Source organism: Pelodiscus sinensis, chromosome 29, assembly GCF_049634645.1.
Source record: "Pelodiscus sinensis isolate JC-2024 chromosome 29, ASM4963464v1, whole genome shotgun sequence".
Classification (NCBI taxonomy): domain Eukaryota; kingdom Metazoa; phylum Chordata; order Testudines; family Trionychidae; genus Pelodiscus; species Pelodiscus sinensis.
In genome coordinates, this window is record NC_134739.1 from 222,535 (window position 1) to 244,940 (window position 22,406).

The 22,406-nt window shown below is 61.0% G+C and overlaps 1 protein-coding gene across 4 annotated transcripts in view; it reads right to left on the reverse strand.

Annotated features, from left to right (window-relative positions):
* Positions 1-919: 919 nt before the first annotated feature.
* KIF18B (kinesin family member 18B) overlaps positions 920-22,406 on the reverse strand; it is a 36,862-nt gene continuing 15,375 nt past the window's right edge. For 2 of the 4 annotated variants that reach the window (XM_075911232.1, XM_075911233.1), the window contains exons 6-16: positions 17,798-17,995; positions 17,266-17,442; positions 16,734-16,808; positions 12,806-12,918; positions 12,251-12,383; positions 11,619-11,707; positions 10,153-10,400; positions 4,093-4,660; positions 2,534-2,647; positions 2,243-2,328; positions 920-1,689 (exon numbers count right to left, since the gene is read on the reverse strand). In XM_075911232.1, the coding sequence (XP_075767347.1) occupies positions 1,583-1,689; positions 2,243-2,328; positions 2,534-2,647; positions 4,093-4,660; positions 10,153-10,400; positions 11,619-11,707; positions 12,251-12,383; positions 12,806-12,918; positions 16,734-16,808; positions 17,266-17,442; positions 17,798-17,995 (1,908 nt within the window). In that variant the 3' untranslated portion in view covers positions 920-1,582. The remainder of the gene's footprint in view (positions 1,690-2,242; positions 2,329-2,533; positions 2,648-4,092; positions 4,661-10,152; positions 10,401-11,618; positions 11,708-12,250; positions 12,384-12,805; positions 12,919-16,733; positions 16,809-17,265; positions 17,443-17,797; positions 17,996-22,406) is intronic. The other 2 variants (XM_075911234.1, XM_075911235.1) reach the window with 2 other exon arrangements.

Consider the following 22,406-nt stretch of genomic DNA (forward strand, 5'->3'; position numbering starts at 1 on the left):
GACCCTGGGTGGTGGGGCGGGCTGGCAGGCAGTCACACTAGGAGCGCTGGGGGCAGCTCCCTGGGGAAGGAACCTGCTTTTAGCTACTTGCACCGGAGCAGATTTCAATCCGGGGGGTCTGCTGCCCCCTCGTTGGAGTGTCACGTTTCTGCGCAACCAGCCCTGCCCCCAAGCGCACAGTTCTACGGGAGCCAAGCGGCTCCCAGGGCACTAGACGGGGGGTGGAGATTTTCTACTGGACCCTTTTCTGCACGTGCAGGCCTCCCTTCAGCTCCCCCCATGGGGGCCCAGCGCCCCGACTCCAGCTGAGCCCCAAGGTCTGCACTGCGGCTCAGGGCCTTGGGCAGTGGACTCGGGCCTGCCCTGGGCGTTTTCCTGCCATGCAGACCCAGGCTCACAGCCCCTCCGCCAGCCCAGGAGTGTGAGAAGGAAGGAAAATCCGGGCCCAGGAGGCACGGCTGGGCCAGGCTCAGGAAGGTGGTTTGAGCTGGGCAGCTAGTGAGACTCTTTCCCTCCCACTGGCAGAGGGAGCTGAGAACCAAGGGCTGGGACTGGCCTGGAGCTAGGGGCAGGGTGAGGGGCAGTGGAGGGGGCTGGGCCATCAGCTGGCAGCCTAGAGGGGCCATTTCCTGCTGCATGGTCCTGGAGCCAGCGCCCCGGTCAGGTGGGCACTCGGCAGGGCTGCTCCCGCACGTTTTCTCGCCCAAGCGCCGTTACCTGGGGGTTCGGCCCTTTGCCCCGGGCCCTGGCGACGTTCCAGCTGCCACCGCACCAAACAGAAGCCCTGGGGGCAGAGGCCTCGGTGCAGACTTTGAGCCTGGCCCCGAGCGACAGGCACTGGCCATCTAGGAAGCTGCCGCCGGGCCCATCCCCGCGTGGAGCCGCGCCGGCTGCGGCTGGGAGGGAAGTGAGAAGAATTGCACCTCAGAGCTTTATTAGAGAGGGGGGAGCAGCAGCCATCTGTTAGCACCGGCGCCGCAGAGGAGTCTGCGCAGGAGCTACACACAGCGATAAGCTGCCGGGTGCAGACACAGCCCGGCCCAGTCTCACAGCCCTTCGTGCTGCCCAGAGCCCGGCTAAGAACCAGCCCCGGCTGGCTCCATTAGCAGCAGCCAGGCCTGACCGATCCCAGAGCTGGTGTAGCAGGTCAGGCTCTGGCTCTGGCTCTGGCTCGGGAGTTTCTGGCCCCTGAGGCAGAGCGCTCTGGGCAGGGGGCTCCAGGAAGCTTAGCTCTGCGGGGGAGGGAGGGGCGGAGATGTGCAGCCCAGCAGTGCTCTGCCACAGCCGCTTGGCCTGGGAGCCAGGCCCGCCGGGGGGCTGTGTGGCTCTGGGGCCAGGCCCCCTCTCCTCCCGTGGCTGGGGGGGTGGGCGAGGACACACCGGGGCAGGGCTGCGTGCCCCTTTCAGTGCGACACTGGGCAGAGGCAGCGGAGCCAGGAGCGCCCAGGGAGACTACAGAAGAGCTGGCGCTGAGGGGGCTGCCACATGCCCAGGGCGAGGGGCCCGCTCTGGGTGGGGAGGGGGATGGAGGGGTCAGACTGCTGTTTGCAGGCAGCGCTGAGCTGACGCGGCCAAGGACACTTCAGCAGAAGAGCTTCATGGGCTGGGGCCTGGGTGGTGCCAGCATCTTCCCACCAGCTGCCTCCAGGTCTGCTCTGCTCCTCTTGGCCAGCGGGCAGGAGGGACGTGCTGGAGGTGAAAGCAGAGGCCTGAGCCCCACTGGCAGGATCGCTGCGTCTGCAGCCCCCGGCACCTCCCTGCCCAGCAGCAGGCCCACACTGCCATCGAGGCGCCCGGGAGCCCCGTTCCCACCCGCTGGCTCTCCCAAGGGGCAGTGCCGGAGCTGCGGCTCGGAAAGGATCCGCCCCCTCCCTGGCTGCGGGGTACCGTCCGGCCCACCAGCGCTGCTCGACGGCGTGCCCAGGCCAGCCCTCTGCACCCTCGGGCTGAGCATGCTCTTGGGAGCGGTGGCTCTGGCGGGCGGGCGGACGGGCTGCCTGGCCGCACGGGAGAGGCAAGGCTTTGCCTGTGCTTTCGGCTTGCCCAGTACCGCGGCACGGGGGCCAGGCAGCTGCTCCCTGCCCCTCCCGGTGAGCGAAGGGGTCGCTGCTCAGACGTAGCAGGCGAGGTTCATCAGGCGCCTACACTAAGCAAGACCAGGCTGGCACCTGCCTGCGCCCAGAGCACATCCCCTCCCCTCCGTCCCCAGCCTGCCCAGCCAAGCCCCACGAGCAAGGCTTACCTGAGGCCTGCAGGGACGTCCGGCTGCTCTGGAGTCTGGCAATGCGGCTCTGGCTCCGCAGCCCGCCCAGGGAGCGGGAGGCAGCGCTGCAAGGCAAGGCAGGGCAATGAGCCCCCAGCTCCCGCTGCAGGGCAGCGCTTCCCCTCCTCCCCGGCCGGCAGTGTGGGGCTGGCGAGAGAGCAGCCGGGCCGCGAAGGGAGGCATGAGACTCGCTGGCTCCCAGGGTTCCTCAGCCAGCTGCCGGGGAACCAGAGGGGCACATGGGTCGGGGCGTGGGCTGGCTGCTCTCACCTCTCAGGACGCCTTCGCTTCGGCCCCAGGGCTTTGGGAGCCGAGGAGGACGGCTTTGGGGTGCTGCCCGGCGGGAGGGAGGAGCCCTTCACGGCGAGCACAGGCATCGCGGCTCTGAATGCAACGGGACAACAGGTTACTACGTGCGCTGAGGCAGCCTCAGACCGAAGCGCAGGCCCAGCTGCCCCGGCCTGGCACTGCCATCTCCGAGACACTGGAGAGGGCCGGTGTCTGTGCAAGAGCGCCTCCTGACGGCGGGAGCGAGGGCCTCTGCGTTCAGGAGGCAGCTTCCCCGTCCCGACCTTACAGCAAGGGCAGGGGCTGGCTGTGCCAGGCCAGTGGGATGAGCCTGGAATGGGATTGAGTCTCCTAAAGCCCCACGGAAGAGAGACAATCACCAGGCAGGTGAAAGGGGCTGGCTGGGGCGCCCCACCCCTGGGCCTCCCACTCGCCAGGCACCCCTTGGGGGGCTGAAACTCCCCCCCCCCCGATTGGTATGGGCACATCGCTGGCTTTTCCTTTGCTCCCTGATGAAGGGGAAGCGCCCCGCTTGCTGCATTCCTCGCTCTGGATGGAGAGTGCAGGGGCAGCTGAACCTGGAACACGCGCCCCGCCCCCGGCTGTGCCCGCTGGTGCTGCAGCGGCCATGGAGAGGTGCGTCTCCCCTGCCCCCAAGCTGTGGCGGTGAGAGAGGCTGGGCCTGTCCTCTGCCCGGGGCAGCCGGCACGTGAACCCGCCCCGGAGCACTGATTCGAAGGCAACACGGACACTTGCGTTTCATTTCCAAACCCCCCCACTGCGAGAGGAGCTCCCTGAGGAGGGCGAGGCAGCGAGTGTTGAAGGCAAGTTAGCCCTGTGGGCTTCCGGCACCACTAGCGCACAGTGGGGCTAGAGCGGCTCCGCACCACGGCCGGCAGGGCCCCGTGGCAGGGGGTGTGCGCAGCGCCACCCCGTCCATAGGACGGTTGGGCCCAGCCATCCCAGGCCACGAGCTTCAGGGGCCCAGCGACAGCTGCGCCCGTCTTATGGACGGGCTAGTCCCCCACACTCAGGTTAGCCCCTGGGGCACTAGGCAGCAGGGGGTCGGCCCCACCCCCACTCACTGCAGCTTGCTGTCATCTCCCATGCCAGCCCGCGCTGGGGCCGGGGCATGCCCATGGTGAAGCACAGCGACCGGGCTGGCCTGGGAAGTGACAGGGGAGCAGAGGCTGCTGCGTTGCTCCACTTCTCCGTGGCTCCTGCCACCACAGTGAGTGCAGGAGGGCCCGAGCCCTGCTGTCCCCCGTCCCCCCCACTCCAGTAATCCCGGGCAGGGAGGGGGCTTGAGGGAAGGAGCGTGATGGGGGGAGAGGGCAGAGCAGGGGCGGGAAGCGGCAGAGCTTGGGGGAAGGGTGCGGACACCGGCCCAGGGCCGCAGGGACTCGTGCCAGGCGCCGTACGTGGCTGGATGGTGGAACTGCTCAGGCCACAGGCAGCCCCAGGCCGTGAGCGGGAGGCCCCCGGGCTAAGGTGTTCGGCGGCAGTGGAACGAGAAGGTGGGAGAGTCCCAGAGCACAAACCTGGGCATGAAGGGGCCTTCGGGCTTTTTGAAGTGGTACTGGACGTTCTCCCAGCCAGGGAAGGTCACAGGGCTGGCCACACCGGACGGACAGCCGTCCTCAGCAAGGTCGAAGGTGGTGTTCAGGTCTCGGACGGGGAGTGCAGCTGGAGTGCAGCAGTTCTGGGCAGCAGACGTGGTCAGAGGCACCCGGGTTCTGGTGACAGTTGAGGGGCAGGCCTTGGGGACGCAAGACGGCACTCGCTGGGATGTGGCTTGCGCAGCGTTGGGGGTGCCGTGACTGGCTGTCGCTAGAGAAGCAGCCGATTCGGTTGGGGAGCCCCTTGGCTGGCCCGGAAGGGAGCGTTTCCGTTGACGCTTCGCCTGCGGTTTTGGCGTGGGAGACGCTCCCGCGCTGGATGGGCTGCTCATTTCCGACCGTCTCCGCTTCTTGGTTGGCGGGCAGGGCGCCTCGGAGGAGGGACCGGGGGGCAACCAAGGCTCTTGCAAGGACCGGGTCAGAGACCTGGTCATCGGCGCGGCACACTCTGCGGCCGGGCGACCCTGCGGCCAGGCGGCCGATGGCACCACTAGGAATGTAGATAGGCAGAGTGTTAAGAGAAACAGCCCACCCTGAGCAGACACTGGGGCAGCCCCCGAGCAGTACTGCGGTGTCTCCTGCAGCCCCCAGCCCAAAGCGGGGGGGAGGGACATGGCTCTAAGGCCTCTGTCCTGCCTGGTGGGCCTGAGCTCGATGTGTAAAACCAGCCCCTGGTCTGCGCACAAGCAGGCTGTTCTCAGGGAGGGGCACCCAAGGTCTCTCCCTTTCCTGCAATCCAGAGGCCAGGCGTTACCCTCTCCTACCCAAGTCGACCAAGATAAAGAAGTAGATGTTACCCTGGGCCAAGTCGCCTAGAGAACAACGGGGAGAAAAGCTTAGAGATGGCAGCAACGGGGGTGATACTGTGTTTGGTGTCTGCTCTAGACCAGATCAGGTGGATGAGGCAGACGAGGATTTCTTCAGACAACTGAGAGAAGCCTCCAGATCGTAGCCCCTGGTTCTCATGGGGGACTTGAGTCACCCTGACATCTGTTGGGAGACCGATACGGCAGGACACAGGGAATCCAGGAAGTGTTTGGAGAATGTTGGGGATAACTTCCTGGTACAAGTGCTGAAGGAACCTGCTGCTCACAAACAGGGAGGAACTAGCAGGGGAAGTAGAAGTGGGTGGCACCCTGGGGAGCAGTGCTCAGGAGATGGTCGAGTTCAGGATCCTGACCAAAGGAAGAAAGGAGAGCAGCAAAATACACACCCTGGACCTCAGAAAAGCAGACTGTGACTCCCTGAGAGAACTGATGAGTAGGATCCCCTGGGATGCTGACATGAGGGGGAAAGGAGTCCAGGAGAGCTGGCTGGATTTTAAAAAAGCCTTATTGAAGGAGTAGGAACAAACCATCCTGCTGCGCAGTAAGAAAAGCAAATACGGTAGGTGACCAGCTTGGCTTAGCAGTGAAATCCTTGGTGACTTAAACACAAAAAGGAAGCTGACAAGAAGTGGAAACTTGCTCAGGTGACCAGGGAGGGGTATAGATACACTGCTTGAGCATGCAGAGGTATAATCAGGAAAGCCAATGTGCAATTGGAATTGCATCGGGCAAGGGATGTGAAGGGTAACAAGAAAGGTTTCTACAGGCGTGTTAGCAATAAGAATGTTTTCAGGGAGGATATTGGGACCCTTAGTGGATGAGGGAGGTAACCTAGTGACAGATGATGTGGGAAAAGGTGAAGTACTTAAGGCTATTTTTACCTCAGTCTTCACAGACAAGATCAGCTCCCAGATTACTGCACTAGGCAATGCAGCATGGGAAGGAGGTGGGCAGCCCTCGGTGGAGAAAGAACAGGTTAAGAACTATTTAGAAAAGTTGGACACACACAAATCCATGGGGCCGGATCTAATGCAGCCAAGCCTGTTGAGGGAGCTGGCTGATGTGACAGCAGAGCCTTTGGCCATTATCTTTGAAAATTTGTGGAAAGTGGGGGAGGACCTGGACAATTGGAAAAAGGCAAATGTGGTGCCCATATTTAGGAAAGGGAAGAACAATCCAGGGAACAACAGACCAGTCAGCCTCACCTCAGTCCCCAGAAAAATCATGGAGGGGATCCTCAAGGAATCCATTTTGAAGCACTTGGAGGAGAAGAAAGTGATCAGGAATAGTCAACATGAATTCACCAAGGGCAAGGCGTGCCTGACCAACCTGACTGCCTTCTTGGGAAAACAAAAAAGCCGTCAGGTAGCAGTTTAAAGACTAACAAGATGGTTTATTAGGTGATGAGCTTTCATGGGGCAGACTCACTTCTTCAGATCATGTTCTGAAAGTGAATTGTCATGACCATTATATAGCAGAGGGATACAATGGAAAAAGTAAACACATTACAAACTAACAAATCAGCTACCTAGAACAGAAGGTGGGGGCGAGGGGACAAGGAAGGGACAAGGAAAGAGAAAATTGCTTATTGTAAGAGTCAATTGAGTGGCTGATCTGGAGTTACTACGACTATCAAAGGTGGGGAAGCTGCCTGTCTCTTCCTTGTCCCCTCGCCCCCACCTTCTGTTCTAGGTAGCTGATTTGTTAGCTTGTAATGTGTTTACTTTTTCCATTGTATCCCTCTGCTATATAATGGTCATGACAATTCACTTTCAGAACATGATCTGAAGAAGTGGGTCACCAGGGTGCCCTTGTAGCCAAGAAGGCTCATGGCATATTAGGATGCATTAGGAGGAGCATTGCCAGCAGATCTAGAGATGTCATCATTTCCCTTTATTTGGCACTGGGGAGGCCACATCTGGAGTATTGTGTCTAGTTCTGGGCCCCCCACTACAGGAAGATGTGGACACACTGGAGAGGGTTCAGCGGAGGGCAACCAAAATGATGCGGGGGCTGGAGCACATGAGCTACGAGGAGAGGCTGAGGGATTTGGGCTTGTTGTGTCTGCAGAAGCGAAGAGTGAGGGGGGATTTGAGAGCAGCCTGCAACTTCCTAAAGGGAGGTTCCACAGAGGCTGGCGAGAGGCTGTTCTCAGCGGGGGCAGGTGGCAGAACAAGGAGCAATGGGCTCAGGTTGCAGGGGGGAAGGTCTAGGTTGGATATTAGGAAAAATTATTTCCCTAGGCGGGTGGGGAAGCCCTGGGCTGGGTTCCCTAGGGAGAGGCTGGAATCTCCATCCCTGGAGGTCTTTAAGTCCCGGCTGGGCTGATTGAGTTGGGTGGGTCCTGCCTTGGGCAGGGGGCTGGACTCGATGACTCCTGAGGGCTCTGTGAACCCCACCCCCAGCACAGAGCTCTTACCTTGACCTGGGTGGGGGAGGTGCTGCGGCGGCAGAGCCCATAGGCACTTGGTATTGCTACTGACTCGAGCTGGCAGGTGCCTCTGGCGAAGGGCAGAAGCTGCGAGGCAGATCTCCAGGCCCTTGTCCGGATGCTGATTCGGGGCGAGGGGTAAGCTTCCCCAGCCAGCAGCTGGAAGAGCCCTGGGGCCACTGGGGGGTGCGCGCACCAAGAGCACTGACGTCTAACCCTAGAATTACAGCTGAGCCCTGGGAGGTCTCTAACCCTCACTTCCCTGCCCGGCAAGCCCAGGAAGCCCCGATCTGTCGCGTATGGAGAGGGGCCTTGCGGAGCTGCGGCCGGGCGGGGCTGGGAGGTGGACGGGCTGTGCCCAGGCTTTGTGAATGGGATTAAATTGCCATTTAAATGGCCACAGGCAACATTTTAAATTGTCTCCCCACAGGGCAGGAGCTACAGGGAGGTTCCTTTGACACAAAACTGCCCTTGGCTCTTAGTGCTCCAGAGGAAGCCGGGTTACGCCCCAGGCCACGACCCCGCCGCCGGCTCAGTGACGCCCGGGGGCACTAAGCCAGGGCAGGACTGAGCGGGAGACACCGACTGAAGAGTGCTCACGGCCCCCTCGGTCCACGCGCGGAGGGTCTCCACACAAAGGGGGGGTGCTGCCGGGGGTGCCTGCAGGGGGAGGGCGCCAGTGGAGTCTAGGGAAGCCCTAGTGAAAGCGGTGGCAGTGCCACGCTCACGCCTGCCCCGAGGGCCACATGTCCTCTCCTGCAACTCTGCCTGGGTCCCCAGCGCTGCACCCTCTGGCGTCGCCCTCCTCCAGCCGGGCGCGATGCAGGCACGTCCCGAACTGCCAGGGAGGAGCACCAGAGCCGGGCCGTTCCCCCTGCCAGGGAGGAGCACCAGAGCCGGGCCGTTCCCGCTGGCAGGGAGGAGCACCAGAGCCGGGCCGTTCCCCCTGCCAGGGAGGAGCACCAGAGCCGGGCCGTTCCCCCTGCCAGGGAGGAGCACCAGAGCCGGGCCGTTCCCCCTGCCAGGGAGGAGCACCAGAGCCGGGCCGTTCCCCCTGCCAGGGAGGAGCACCAGAGCCGGGCCGTTCCCCCTGCCAGGGAGGAGCACCAGAGCCGGGCCGTTCCCGCTGGCAGGGAGGAGCACCAGAGCCGGGCCGTTCCCGCTGGCAGGGAGGAGCACCAGAGCCGGGCCGTTCCCCCTGCCAGGGAGGAGCACCAGAGCCGGGCCGTTCCCCCTGCCAGGGAGGAGCACCAGAGCCGGGCCGTTCCCCCTGCCAGGGAGGAGCACCAGAGCCGGGCCGTTCCCCCTGCCAGGGAGGAGCACCAGAGCCGGGCCGTTCCCCCTGCCAGGGAGGAGCACCAGAGCCGGGCCGTTCCCGCCGGCAGGGAGGCGCACCAGAGCCGGGCCGTTCCCGCCGGCAGGGAGGAGCACCAGAGCCGGGCCGTTCCCCCTGCCAGGGAGGAGCACCAGAGCCGGGCCGTTCCCGCTGCCAGGGAGGAGCACCAGAGCCGGGCCGTTCCCCCTGCCAGGGAGGAGCACCAGAGCCGGGCCGTTCCCCCCTGCCAGGGAGGCGCACCAGAGCCGGGCCATTCCCGCTGGCAGGGAGGAGCACCAGAGCCAGGCCGTTCCCCCTGCCAGGGAGGAGCACCAGAGCCGGGCCGTTCCCCCCTGCCAGGGAGGAGCACCAGAGCCGGGCCGTTCCCGCCGGCAGGGAGGAGCACCAGAGCCGGGCCGTTCCCGCCGGCAGGGAGGAGCACCAGAGCCGGGCCGTTCCCGCCGGCAGGGAGGAGCACCAGAGCCGGGCCGTTCCCCCTGGCAGGGAGGAGCACCAGAGCCGGGCCGTTCCCCCTGGCAGGGAGGAGCACCAGAGCCGGGCCGTTCCCCCTGGCAGGGTGAAGCACCAGAGCCGGGCCGTTCCCGCTGCCAGGGAGGAGCACCAGAGCCGGGCCGTTCCCCCTGCCAGGGTGAAGCACCAGAGCCGGGCCGTTCCCCCTGGCAGGGAGGAGCACCAGAGCCGGGCCGTTCCCCCTGCCAGGGAGGAGCACCAGAGCCGGGCCGTTCCCCCTGCCAGGGAGGAGCACCAGAGCCGGGCCGTTCCCCCTGCCAGGGAGGAGCACCAGAGCCGGGCCGTTCCCCCTGCCAGGGAGGAGCACCAGAGCCGGGCCGTTCCCCCTGCCAGGGAGGAGCACCAGAGCCGGGCCGTTCCCCCTGCCAGGGAGGAGCACCAGAGCCGGGCCGTTCCCCCTGCCAGGGTGAAGCACCAGAGCCGGGCCGTTCCCCCTGCCAGGGAGGAGCACCAGAGCCGGGCCGTTCCCCCTGCCAGGGAGGAGCACCAGAGCCGGGCCGTTTCCCCTGCCAGGGAGGAGCACCAGAGCCAGGCCGTTCCCGCTGGCAGGGTGAAGCACCAGAGCCGGGCCGTTCCCCCTGGCAGGGAGGAGCACCAGAGCCGGGCCGTTCCCCCTGGCAGGGTGAAGCACCAGAGCCGGGCCGTTCCCCCTGGCAGGGTGAAGCACCAGAGCCGGGCCGTTCCCCCTGGCAGGGTGAAGCACCAGAGCCGGGCCGTTCCCCCTGGCAGGGAGGCGCAGTGAGGGCCCCAAAGTACGAGCCAGCGCAGAGCCGACCAGGCTCCTCTGCCCTGTCGCTCGTGCACACACGTCAAAGCCTGGGGGCAGCAGAAAGCGGGGGCAGGGGGGCAGCGGTTCTGCAGACTGCACCCGCACTCACCATTAGCCGAGTGCTGCCGTCCCTCTTGGGCTGGGGCACTCGCCCTGGTCACCTGGGGTCTGCCCAGAGTCCCCGCCGGCTCTCGACGCCTCCCGGTCTCTCTCTGCACCCGCCGTTCCAGCTCTTCGAACTCGCAGACCATGGCAGGGGTGAGGAGGTTGGCAGCCTGGAGCAGAGCGTACTGCCTCTGCGCAACTTGCAGGACAGCGACTACAAGCCTGGGACACAGGGCCGGGACATGAGCTACACTGCGTCAGATGGACAACGCTGTCACCAACGGCCTAGCGCAGCGCCACGGCCCCCGCTCCGTCCTCCCCCCCAGCGCAGCGCCACGGCCCCCGCTCCGTCCCCCCCCCCAGCGCAGCGCCACGGCCCCCGCTCCGTCCCCCCCAGCGCAGCGCCACGGGCCCCCGCTCCGTCCCCCCCCCCAGCGCAGCGCCACGGGCCCCCGCTCCGCCCCCCCCAGCGCAGCGCCACGGCCCCCGCTCCGCCCCCCCCAGCGCAGCGCCACGGGCCCCCGCTCCGCCCCCCCCAGCGCAGCGCCACGGGCCCCCGCTCCGCCCCCCCCAGCGCAGCGCCACGGCCCCCGCTCCGCCCCCCCAGCGCAGCGCCACGGGCCCCCGCTCCGTCCCCCCCAGCGCAGCGCCACGGGCCCCCGCTCCGCCCCCCCCAGCGCAGCGCCACGGGCCCCCGCTCCGCCCCCCCCAGCGCAGCGCCACGGGCCCCCGCTCCGTCCCCCCCAGCGCAGCGCCACGGGCCCCCGCTCCGCCCCCCCCAGCGCAGCGCCACGGCCCCCGCTCCGCCCCCCCCCCCAGCGCAGCGCCACGGGCCCCCGCTCCGTCCCCCCCAGCGCAGCGCCACGGGCCCTCTGGTTCCAGAGCCCGGAGCAGGGCGCTGGGGGCGCTGGGCTGGGCCCTGCCTCTGCTCCTTGGCAGGCTGCCGGTCAGACTTTGCCAGGTTGAAGATTCAATCCCCCACCCCAGGCCTCCTCTGCACAGTCACCTTCCCACAGAACCCAGGGCAGGGATCCCAGCAGCACGCACCGGCCCAGGACATGCAGAGGGCCCCCGAGGTGAATTCTGCCTGGGAGCTCTGGCTCACACGCCATCTGATTCTGCTCTGCGGCCGAGCCTGTCTGACCGGGACTCTGTTGCCACCAGTCCGCAAGTGCCCTGGGCTGGACCGGGATTGCGCCTGGGCGCCGAGACCTGCTCTGGAGTCTCCCCTGCACACGGCACCTTGGCCAGGCCTTGCTTGGGTCTCCCTCGGGCATTTCACAGAGATCCCCCATTACAATCCAGTCGGGGCGTCCCACCTGACGTTTCCAGTGGGCTACGGTAGGACAGAGGCCCTACATCCCTATGGCTGCTCCTGCCCCTTCCGAGCCCCCACGCCCTGCAGCCCAGGCACAGCCCCACTGCTGGAAGTGCTGCACAGCTCATTCCGCCACAGGAGGGACCGCTCACCTCTCTGTCTGATCCCGGGGCAGAGCGCCTGGTTTCCGGGTTTTCTGCGGAAGATCAGCGGCACGGTCAGGAAGTTCCTTCTCTGGAGTCTGCGTTGATCACAAGGAGGGGCCGTTAGTGTCCAGTGCTTGGCTCAGTTTTGCCAGCCCCTGCCACCCTCACCAGGCACAGGTTTAACGGAGGAGAGCAGGACCTGGCTGTAGCCCGTAATACAGAGAGCGCAGATGGGGCCGTTCCCAGCAGCACGAGGGACTGGGGGAGGCACGGCACATCACGTCACACGCACACAGCTCACTGAGCTCCTCAGCCGGACCCTTGCCTTACAGCGCAGAACCAAGGCCCTGGGATGGCTGTCAGCTAGGAGTTGCGGGGGGAGGGGGACTGTGTGTGTCTGAACACAGCTTCCAGCAGCCTCTTATCCTTTCCCCACGATCATGTTCCTCTTCCAAGGCCACAATTCTCAGCTTCTCTACTTGCCCTGCTGCTCTCTCCTCCACCGTTACTGCCACATCCCTGCTCTGCCTCTCAGGGTCTCCCCAGTTCTGGGTCCCCCTTACCGATCCCTCTTCCCCTCACTCTCCAAGACCCCATCCCTGCCTGAGCACTCCTCTGCCAAGCAGCCCTTCCCTCACCTGTTCCACTGCTCCCAGCCCCTGGTGCTGAACGGGCGGTCTCGCCTGCAGCTCCTGCTGCTGCATCACCATTTCCTGGTTACCCTCCTCAGGGACTTCCGGCTCTGGAGACCCCTCCTGTGCAGCCTCTGACCTGCAGCGGGCCAGAGGAAGAAGCCACAAGAGCGTCAGGACAAGGTCCTTGGGGGCAGCGCAGAAGGGGATGGAAAGCGCGGTGCTTGCTGCCACCACTTAAAGGTTTCTCTAGGGAACTGGAGACCTTCCCTTTGCAGTCAGCTTTAGCAAGCCCTATTCAGTGCTTAGTCTGGCAAAAGCCTGGGCCCCTTCCCTCCACTCCTCAGTGAGCCGCTCAGCCCGACTGGCTCCGGGAAGCACTGATGGTCAAGACCAGGGCTTGAGACCATCTGGCTCCATCACGGGCAGGAGTGATCATGTGCGCAGCGAGTCAAGAAAGGCGGCTGCTTTCCAATCAGCTTTCACACGCATCAGCTGGGTAAAATGAACCCCGCACACCCCTGATGTGGGCCTGGGAGATGGATGGTCAAAGAAACCTACCTGAGCAGCTCCACCTGCCAGGGGCTAGACTGCGCCTGAGGAGCCGGGACATGGGGGGCTGGATCCTGGGCGTTTCTCTCGTAAGCGTGAAGCCTCTCTCGCAGGTTTGCCACCTGCATGGGAAATTCCCCCACTTAGCTCCAACTCCTCCATCCATTCATGGCATTCGCCGGCAACCGGAGAAACCTGGGTCCTCGGGACTCGCCGTGTTCCTCCTTCAGCTGAGCCCCCCCGCAGCGAGGGACACCGCCCAACCATGCCCGGGCCCGTCTGCCCCTTGGAGCTAGACTCCACCAGACACTAGACTGGAGCAGTTGGTGCATTCGCAGGAGACTCCTCGCCAGACCTCACCATGACACTTGAGTCCTTGGTACCTGCCCCCAAGCAGTCTGCCAGCCCCCGGGACCCTGTATCAGACTGTGCAGCACCTTCCAGTCTGAGCACTCCAATCCAGCCGAATCCAGCCACTGCCCTAGCCCCCTGCTTGCTCTGCCCTGACACCTGCCAGCGTTGTGATCTGTCTAGCAGACTGTCAGCTCAGGGCAATTCACTGGTGTGCAGACTGCCAAGAAAAGTGAAAAGGTCCCGGTGTGTTCAAGCCAGTTCACAAAGGGGGCTGCTGTCCTGCTGCATTGACACGGCACATGCCCTGTAAGTACATTTTCTCTAAACGCATGAGAACGAGTGAAGTGCCGGGCGTATTGTCTTCACTCACCTGTTTACAATTTCCGAGAATTATGTATCATCTACCCCACATCACAAGTGTGTTAGTGAGAATTTCCGCGGCGTGTCAGCCTCATGAGAAGTAAGGAATGGGATCTGTATGGCTTGACTTGCCGGTCCCTGCTAGAATGGAATGGCAGGCCATTGCATTGTGTGTCACTGCAGCTAAATTACTTGGGAATGGAAAGAAGCAGAAGGCTAACGCCAAAGGAAGAGTCTCCGAGTCAACAACAGCTCCCGAAGCTGTCAACTCGTTTTCTGGGAGCGGGACGATCCTGCACCTCTGAACCAGTGTGGACTCCAAGAGGTGGAGTACTCAACCAGTGGACAGAGACCCCCAGAGCAATGCCGGGGAGCCCTGAGACTTACAAACCTCGACCCCCTGTGAATAGATTGTATCTGCTTTAACCTCCCCAGTCTAATGGTTAACTACTAAAAGCTTTGGGTATTTGCTAGAGAAGCTAGCCGACAGCGTTGTCTTTGGTGTGCGATCCAAAGCATCCATTGACCTGGTGCAAGTAACTCTGGGGGTTGGGAACTACCTAATGTGAGGAGATTTGGGGGGTTATTAACTGTCACTGAGTCCAGTTTGTCTGGCTGGTAAAGAGGGCTGGAGAGCTTCAGGCGACTGGGGCTCCCTGGAGGGACCTAGTGACCAAGGAGCGCGCCCTTCTCGGCATGGGGAGATCTAACTGCAGAACCCTCCCGCCCCCATCTCAGGTTTCTCACAGTCTGTCCTGAGATTGGCACTCTCAGGCTGTGTCTAGACTACACCTCTGGCAACAGAGCGATGTAGACTAGGCACATTGAAATTACTAATGAAGCAGGGATTTAAATATCCTGAGGTTCATTAGCATAAACATGGCCCCTGCTTTTTTTCGAAACGAAGCTTTTTCACTCACACACACACACAAAAGGCAGTCTAGACACAGATCTGTCGAAAATAACCCCTTTGATGACAGATTCTGTAAACCTCATCTTTTGAGGAATACAGGATGTGTCGAAAAAGGCTTTATTTTCGACAGATCCACGTCTACACTGCCATTTTTTTCCGAAAAAGCTCCGTTTCACACAAAAAAGCGGTGGCCATGTTTATGCTAATGAAGCGCGGGATATTTCAATCCCTGCTTCATTAGCAATTTCAATATGCTTGATTTGCATCCCTCTGTCGACAGAGGGATGAAGTCTAGACGTAGCCCCAGTTGTAAGACAGACCATCTGACTTGGCCCCAGCGTTTTCTAGTGTACTGCAGACTTATTGGCACTTGCCTTGAAGGAGAGGTAAGGGAGAATCGGGGAGATTCTGGCAGCTGGTTGGGAACACAAGGAGCTTTGGGGAGTGTCATGAATAGGAGCTGCAGGAGAGTCTGGCTTACCTAGAGAGCGAGGAAAGGGTTAAGCTAAGTGTGGAGATGCACCTGAGGGAGGGGGCTTTGGGCATTCAGCCAATGAAATGCAGATAAGGAATTTCAAAGAGAAAGGTTTTTTTCCCTTTGTTTTGGAGCAAGCACGATTTTTCCCCAGGTAGCAGGAGAGACAGACTCTCCCAGGAACAGACGCCTTGAATTCATTAAAATGTGTAAGTAGGGAAAAGTTTAGATAGTCCGTCTGCTTTTATTGTTTTCCTTGTTTGGGAGTTTGGAAATCATGTCTGAGCTGGTTAATTGTTTTTCTCTGTTCTTTTGTAACTAAGAATTACAGTCCAGGGAAAATCCCTGAGTCTATTTCAATCCATGACTTATTGACTACTAGCCAATTAGCCCATCACAAGACGGGATTTTCAGGTCTCTTCTCCACGTCCCATGTCGGTCTTCTCTCCTGAGCCTCCGGTCTCTCACTCCGCCTCTCTCCCCTCCTCCTCCTGCCCCCCCTTCTCTCTCTCAGCTCTCCTCTGCCTTCTGCCTCTCTCTCCGTCTCTCTCTCTCTCTCTCCTCCCTCTCCTGCCTCTCACTCTCTCCGCTCTCCGACGGGGATGCACACTCATGTAGGCCCCACCCCCTGGGTGTGCACGTCACTGCCCCGCCCCCTTTGCCTCCCACCGTGGCGCTCGGCTGACTTCTGCACCGGTCAGCCGAACCGCCGTGGGGGAGCAAGCGGCGCGCCCGTACGGGCTCCCCCATGGCGGCCCGGCTGAGCGGCGCATAAGTCAGTCAAGCGCCACGGCAGGAGGCGAAAGGGGGCGGGGCGGTGATGTACACAGCCAGGCCCCTTCCCCTCCCACCGTGGCGCTCAGCTGACTTCTGCAGGGGTGCTGCATAGGGACTGCGGCGCCCAAAAGGTCGCTTGCTCCCCTGCAGCGGCCCGGCTGAGCAGCGCAGAAGTCAGCTGAGTGCCACAGCTGGAGGCGAAGGACGTGACTCAGGCAGCAGCCAGCATTTCAGCGTTACAGAGTCAGACATTGGGCTACTATACGTATGATGCTTGCAACAGCCGTTTTAATAATCCAAATGTTTTCTTTTTGTTTTGGCTAACCAGTATTGGTTAATTTGTGTGTCCTTACACCTACATACCTAAGTGAAATGCGTTAACTGAGGGAAGCAAAGCCCCATTATTCTCTGCAGATTCTCTCTTTGTTTTCCCAACTCCAAGCAAAAGGGAGGTTGTGGCAGGGGGAACTTTGCCTCAAGGAAGGGATCCCAAGTGGTTTCTTCCCTGGAAAAAGGTTTATTGATATTTTTAGATACGCTTGGTGATGGCAGCGATCAGTCTTTTTTTGGGATCTCAGGGAAACTGAGACCAGACAAGTTTGTCTCTGGGAGTTACAGAGAGGTTCTTACAGAGTTTATTCTGCTAGCCAGCCCCCATAGCTACATTTGAAGTGCCAGCTTGGGGAATTGAGCCATGACAGGGAGCAACAGGGCCGTTCACGCTGCTGTGCCACGGTTTCTGGCTGTCCCATGGCACAGTCGAAGTCACAAGCCATTCCCCTTGGATTCGTTACTGGCATCTGGAGCAAGTGCTGCAGGATCTGAGAATACCTGGGCCCCGCTATGTCCAGCGGCAGAGCTCTCACTGCGGCCCTAGGAGTCCATGCCAGTCCTCTGCAATCCTTAACGCAAGACGCTGGCCACGCCTGGGCTAAGCAGCGCTCTGGCAGCACAGCCAGTGAGAGCTCATGGTTCTTTCAGCCCCAGAGTGGCGCTGCTCTCTGGCATCGGCTATAGACAGAACAGGGCCTAGCCCCCCCACCCCCAAGGCACCTCACCTCTGCTTTCAGCTGCTCACAGATAGCTGCATATTTGCTGATGTGGCAGTCCAGGCTGAGCACGTTACTCTTCAACTGCAGGATGGAAAGGGGGTTGGGAAGAGGAGAGGTTAAAGAAACAGATGTGGCTCTGTGGGAGCGAACCGAGAGGCCAGGCAGCCCTGTTGCTGTAACATTAGTGCCAGTCCCGCTATGGGTTTGTTTAAGCAGATGTGCTGGGTGCAGGGACACCTGTGAAGGGAGACGCTCCCTTTCATGGTCACTCATGCCAACCCACAAAGTGACGCTTGGCACTAGCCAATGCCCACGTCTCCTCCAGACTGAGCTGCGTCACTGTCAGCAACTCCAGCTGTGCTAGTCTGGAGAAGGCAGAGACACGAGGACTAGATCGCTCAGAGGTCTAAATAGGGCCTACTAGTGGACCCTTTATAAGACCCTTTTAATTATCCAGAGGCCCCATGACAGGCGGTGAAGCTCATGGAGCCAGCTCCTGCCCCCGACAGAAGTCTGTATACAGTTGTGTGGGACCCACCGACAGTTTGATCTCCTTGGCCCGATTGGCATACTTGAGCGTGTTGTAGGTGTCCTCGTAGGCAAGTGCAGATGGGCTGATGGCAGCAATCATGATGGTCCGGCAGTTACCCCCAAGAGAGTCCTTCAGCAGGCGTGTGAGCTTACTGTCCCGGTAGGGGATGTGGGATTTTCTGCTCTGTTTGGAGAGACCAGGGCCTCGTCTCAGTTACAGGGATTTCTAAGATGCCCAGCATGCCTATAGCCTAGTGCTCAGGCTCATTCCCATGACATAGGTTAGGAAGCAAGTGCACGAAGAGGCCATTGGTCCAGCCCTGTTTCACCACAGTTAATATCAGAGACTATTCCTAATCCTATGAAGTCCTCCTGAGCTAGATGTGTCAATATCCTGCAGCAGAGAGTTCCTTAGGTTTGTCAGACAAGGAAATACCTTATGTCAAATGCCTTTTTCCCCCCTTGCCCTTTGTACTGCAGGAATGCAAGGTGGTGCTCCAAGAAGGGTATGCCATGCAAGGGGGAAGCAGAGCCATTACCTTTGCATCTGCCAGTGCGTTGATGACATTAATCAGGGCCAGCAGTGAACGGTTGATGTTGGCCCCCTCTCGAAGCCGCTCCCCCTTTGTATTGGTGGCTGATGCGCGCTCCGAGCCTGCCAGGTCAATCAGGCTCATCTTGGCCACCTGCAGGTCTTGTGTGATGCCAACGACACGGTCCTGCTGCTTCACATAGATCTGCAAGGACAGGAAGAGAAGATAATGAGGAATGGTAAGGCAAAGCCTTAAGACCAGCTCAGCCCATTCAGCAGGCAATGTCTTATGGTAACGGACAGCAGAGGCCTGAATATGAACTCTCCAGGGGTCTGTAAGGTCACCACTCGGAGGATTCGCTGCGGGGCTAGCCATATCACAAGCAATGAAAGCAAGAGCCTGTGTTTCCTCTCCACTCGCTGATCTACTGTGTCACTTTGCCACGCTACAGGTCAGCTGCCTTCCCCATGCCTGGGGGACCGGCGGAGGGAAAACTCTGCTCTGCCTTCCCCACACTCCGTTCTAGGAACTCACAGGCCAGAAGACCAACTCTGCTTTCAGGTTGAGGGAGAACTCTGCAGCAGATAGCGGCTATGACGGGCTAGCAGGTGTAGCAGTCCACAAACTCCACGTTGACTGTCACTTGTACTGAACCTTCGTGTTTGCCTTTTACTCTCCACACTGAACTGGGCAATCTTAGACTGTGCCCACTGGCAACGAGTTAACAAGAGACCAGTCAGGTCACTAACCTGCATGGGACCCATTCCTGGAAGAATGAGTTGTCCTTAGGCTGGTGGGCTCGTCAGGGGAACCGGTGTTCCCAGTCTGAGTGGTAGGTGGGCTCTAACCAAGCAGTGGCACCAGACAAGGGACCTGAAGCTGATGGAGGGAACTGGAACTGTAGAAAAGGACAAGTTCTGCTCTGACCGAGGGCTCTTTGTAACAAGGCTGTGCAGGAGCAGACCGTCCAGGGACCAACCCCCCAAGGCTCCGAGGGGTGAGGATGCTGGAATGAGGGTTGGTACCTGCTGTAGGTTTGTATCGCTCTTGTGCTTTGTCTATTAGTGAAGGACGACGGACTGAGAAATGCTCTGAGTCCCTTTCTCTACTGTCCAAAGGGTGAAATAGCACCGAGGGGCTGTAGCTTTGGTGGATCCCGGGCGACATGCGTTTGCTACGGGGGAGGCCAGCAGCAGACGGACTGCAGAATCCCATCTCAGGAAGGGGTACTAGACAGAGGATCTGCACCCTGAAAGTGTGCCTGGAAGCCCAACCTTGAGACAGTGTCTAGACTCTGGCCCGATCCAAGCACCCTAACAGCATGTGGGATCTAACAGTTGTGTCCAAAAAGCAACCTGGTGAGTGTCCATACAGGGGGGCTCCTCCAGGGCATGTCCACACTACAGAGTTACTTCGAAATACCAAGGCGAGCACCACACAGGAGGCCCAGTATTTCGGAATGATTTCCAAGTAAAGGCCTTGCTATAGCGAAACAATAACCCCGCATTCACCAAGGAATAACGCCTAGTTCAAAACTGCTAGTTTGGAATAGGGTCCGTGTGGACACTCAGCTGCTGTGATTCCAAAAGAACTGCTCCCCAGGGTCATTCCAAGTGCTTCCTGGGGCTCTAAGTTCAGGTAGCGCAGCCACATTAAGGGAGCCTGCCTTGGACTCATTTCGAGGCTTCTATTTCGAGTTACTATCATCTATATAGTAGCCCATTGTCCGTGCGTCTGTAACGCTGACGTACACGGCCCCGCCCCCCTTCCCCTCCCTCCGTAGTGGCTTGGCCGAGTGCTGCGCTGCTCAGCTGGGCCCCGGCGGGGGAGCAAGCGGCGGCAAGCGGCCGTTTGGGGTCCCAATGAATGGGGAGCGCAGACCCCAAACGGCCACTTGCTCCCCTGCCGGGGCCCAGCTGAGCGGGCCACGGAGGGAAGGGAAGAGAGCAGGGCTGGCTGGAAGGGGGACGGGAAGCAGAGCTGGGGGGGATTAGGGGCTGTGGGGCTGGAGGGGAAGATGGGGGGGACTGGAGGAAGGGGGGCGGGAAGCAGCACTGGTGGGGGAGGGGTGTCCGGGGGCCGTGGGGCTGGCCGGTAGGTAGAGGGGGCGGGAAGCAGAGCTGGGAGGGGATCGGGGGCCGTGGGGCTGGATGGGAGGGGGGGGACAGAAAGCAGACCTGGCGAGTGGGGGGGGATGCAGCAACTGGCCACAGCTGTAGTCAGCAGGTGCTCCCTTTACTTGCCAGAAGCCTGGCGGGGGCGGGGCTGGGAGGCACTCCCCCCGCCCGGCTTCTGCTCCCAACCAGAGGCTCCCAGCTGGGAGACAGGCCAGGCCACAACTGGCACTGGGAGTCTCTGATGCCATGCAAAAGCCAGGCAGGGGTGGGGGTGTGTGTGTGTGTCTGGGAGTCCCAGCCCCTGCTCCACCCGGCTTTTGCGCGCGACCACAGAGCTCCCAAAGCCAATCGCGCTCCGCCTCCCAGTCGCTCCCCTGCCAGGTTTCCCTCCGGCGCCCAGCCAGAAATTCACAAAATACCTGACATTGCACGTCTGGTATTTTCTGAATTTTTCTACCGGACAGACGGTGTGAAAACCGGACACCTGGCAACCCTAGCGCTGGCGGGAGCGCCGCTCAGTTGGGACCCGGGCAGCAAGCGGCTTTTTGGGGTCCGCATTCCCCATGCATGGGGAGCGTGGACCCCAAACGGCCGCTTGCCACTGCTTGCTCCCCTGACGCGGCCCAGCTGAGTGGTGCTGGTGCTGTGCTGCTCAGCTGAGCCCCGGTGGGACGGGAAGGGGGGCGGGGCGCTGATGCACACAGCCAGGGGGCGGGGCCGTGTAGGTCACCGCCTCCCCTTCCTCCTCTCGCTGTGGCACTCAGCTGAGTGCTGCGCCCCTCAGCCGGGCCGCCGGGGGAGCCAGCAGCACAAGGGGCCGTTTGGGCTCCCCCGCGGTGGGAGGGGAAGGGAGGGCGATGATGTACATGGCCCCGCCCCCAGCCGTGTACGTCACCGCCCCGCCCCCCTCCCTCGCGGCAACCCGGCTGAGCAGGCAGCACTCAGCCAAGCGCCACGGCGGGAGGGAACAGGAAGGGGGGGCGGGGAGAGACGGAGGGGAGAGAGAGGCAGGAGGAGGAGAAGAGAAAGAAAGAGACAGAGAGAGGCAGGAGGCGGAGGAGAGCTGAGAGAGAGGGGGGAGGCAGTAGGAGGAGAGAGAGGCTATGTCTAGACTGCAGGCTTCTTTCGAAAGAGCCTCTTTCGAAAGATCGCGTCTAGACTGCAGGCGGATCTTTCGATAGAGGAAATCCGCTTTTTCGAAAGAGAGCACCCAGCGAGTCTGGATGCTCTCTTTCGAAGACGGCCTCTTTACATTGTAGAACGCCTTCTTTCGAAAGAGGAACTTTCGAAAGAAGGCGTTCTTCCTCGTGAAACGAGGTTTACCGCCATCGAAAGAAAAGCCGCGTTCGTTCGAAATAATTTCAAAAGAACGCGGCTTGAGTCTGGACGCAGGGGAAGTTTTTTCGGGAAAAGCCTACTTTTCCCGAAAAAACCCCTGAGTCTGGACACGGCCAGAGAGAGAGAGAGAGAGAGAGAGAGAGCGCTCAGGAGAGAAGACCTGAAAATCCCGTCTTATGACGGGCTAATTGGCTGGCTTTGAAATAACCGTATAGAGTAGACACAGCCCCAGGGTGGTAAACACGCAGCTTCTCATTTCTAGCCCAGCTCCACCTCTGCTCCGGTGAAGAGTGACTGACAGCTATTACCACTTGGGGGGCTAAGAAAGGAGATTTGTTGGGCTCTGGCAAGGTAAGGGAGTTTATCGATACTTGATGTACTATAACTGGGTTTTAAAAGATTAGGTAAGGCCCCGGAGGACCGGCCCATCAATACTTATTAGCCAAGATGGTCAGGGACACAACTCCATGTTCTGGCATCCCTAAACCTGGACAACAGGGGATGGATCACTTGATAAATGGCCCTATTTGTTCATTCCCTCTGGGGCACCTGACACCAGCCACTGTCAGAAGAGAGGACATTGGCCTAGATCAGGGCCGGGCAAGCAAGCCTCTGTGGGTCGCATTTGGCCCACCAAGCAGGTTGATCCAGCTGTGGCCGCTCTGCCACGCCCCCACCCCCAAGCCAATCAAGACCCAGGGTCGGGAGTGCACAAAGTCTCCTCCCCTTGCTAGGGGCACGTGGCACCAGAGGGAAGTGTCAGCTGTTCACGCTAGGCGACATGCACCCCTTGCAGCGTGGGGGCGGGAGGCAAAGATTTCACGTGCTCCCCCGCCCCCAGCTCTGATTGGCCTGGAGGTGAGGGGAGCACGCAAACCTCCTTCTGCCATCAGGCACATGCGACGCCTAGAGGGAACGGTCAGCTGTTCAGAACATCTCTAGGTGCCAGGGGACAAAGACTTCATGCGCTCCCCCACCCCCAGGCCAATCAGGGTCTGTGGGCGGGGGAGCATGGGAAGTTTCCTGGTCCCGCTCCTTCCACCCGAGGCCCTTCCAAGTGGTCCTCCTTCAAAAATGATTGCCCATCCCTGGGCTAGACCGACCACTGGTCTGACTCAGGATGGCCGTCCTAATGATCTAGAGCAGCGGTCACTAACCAG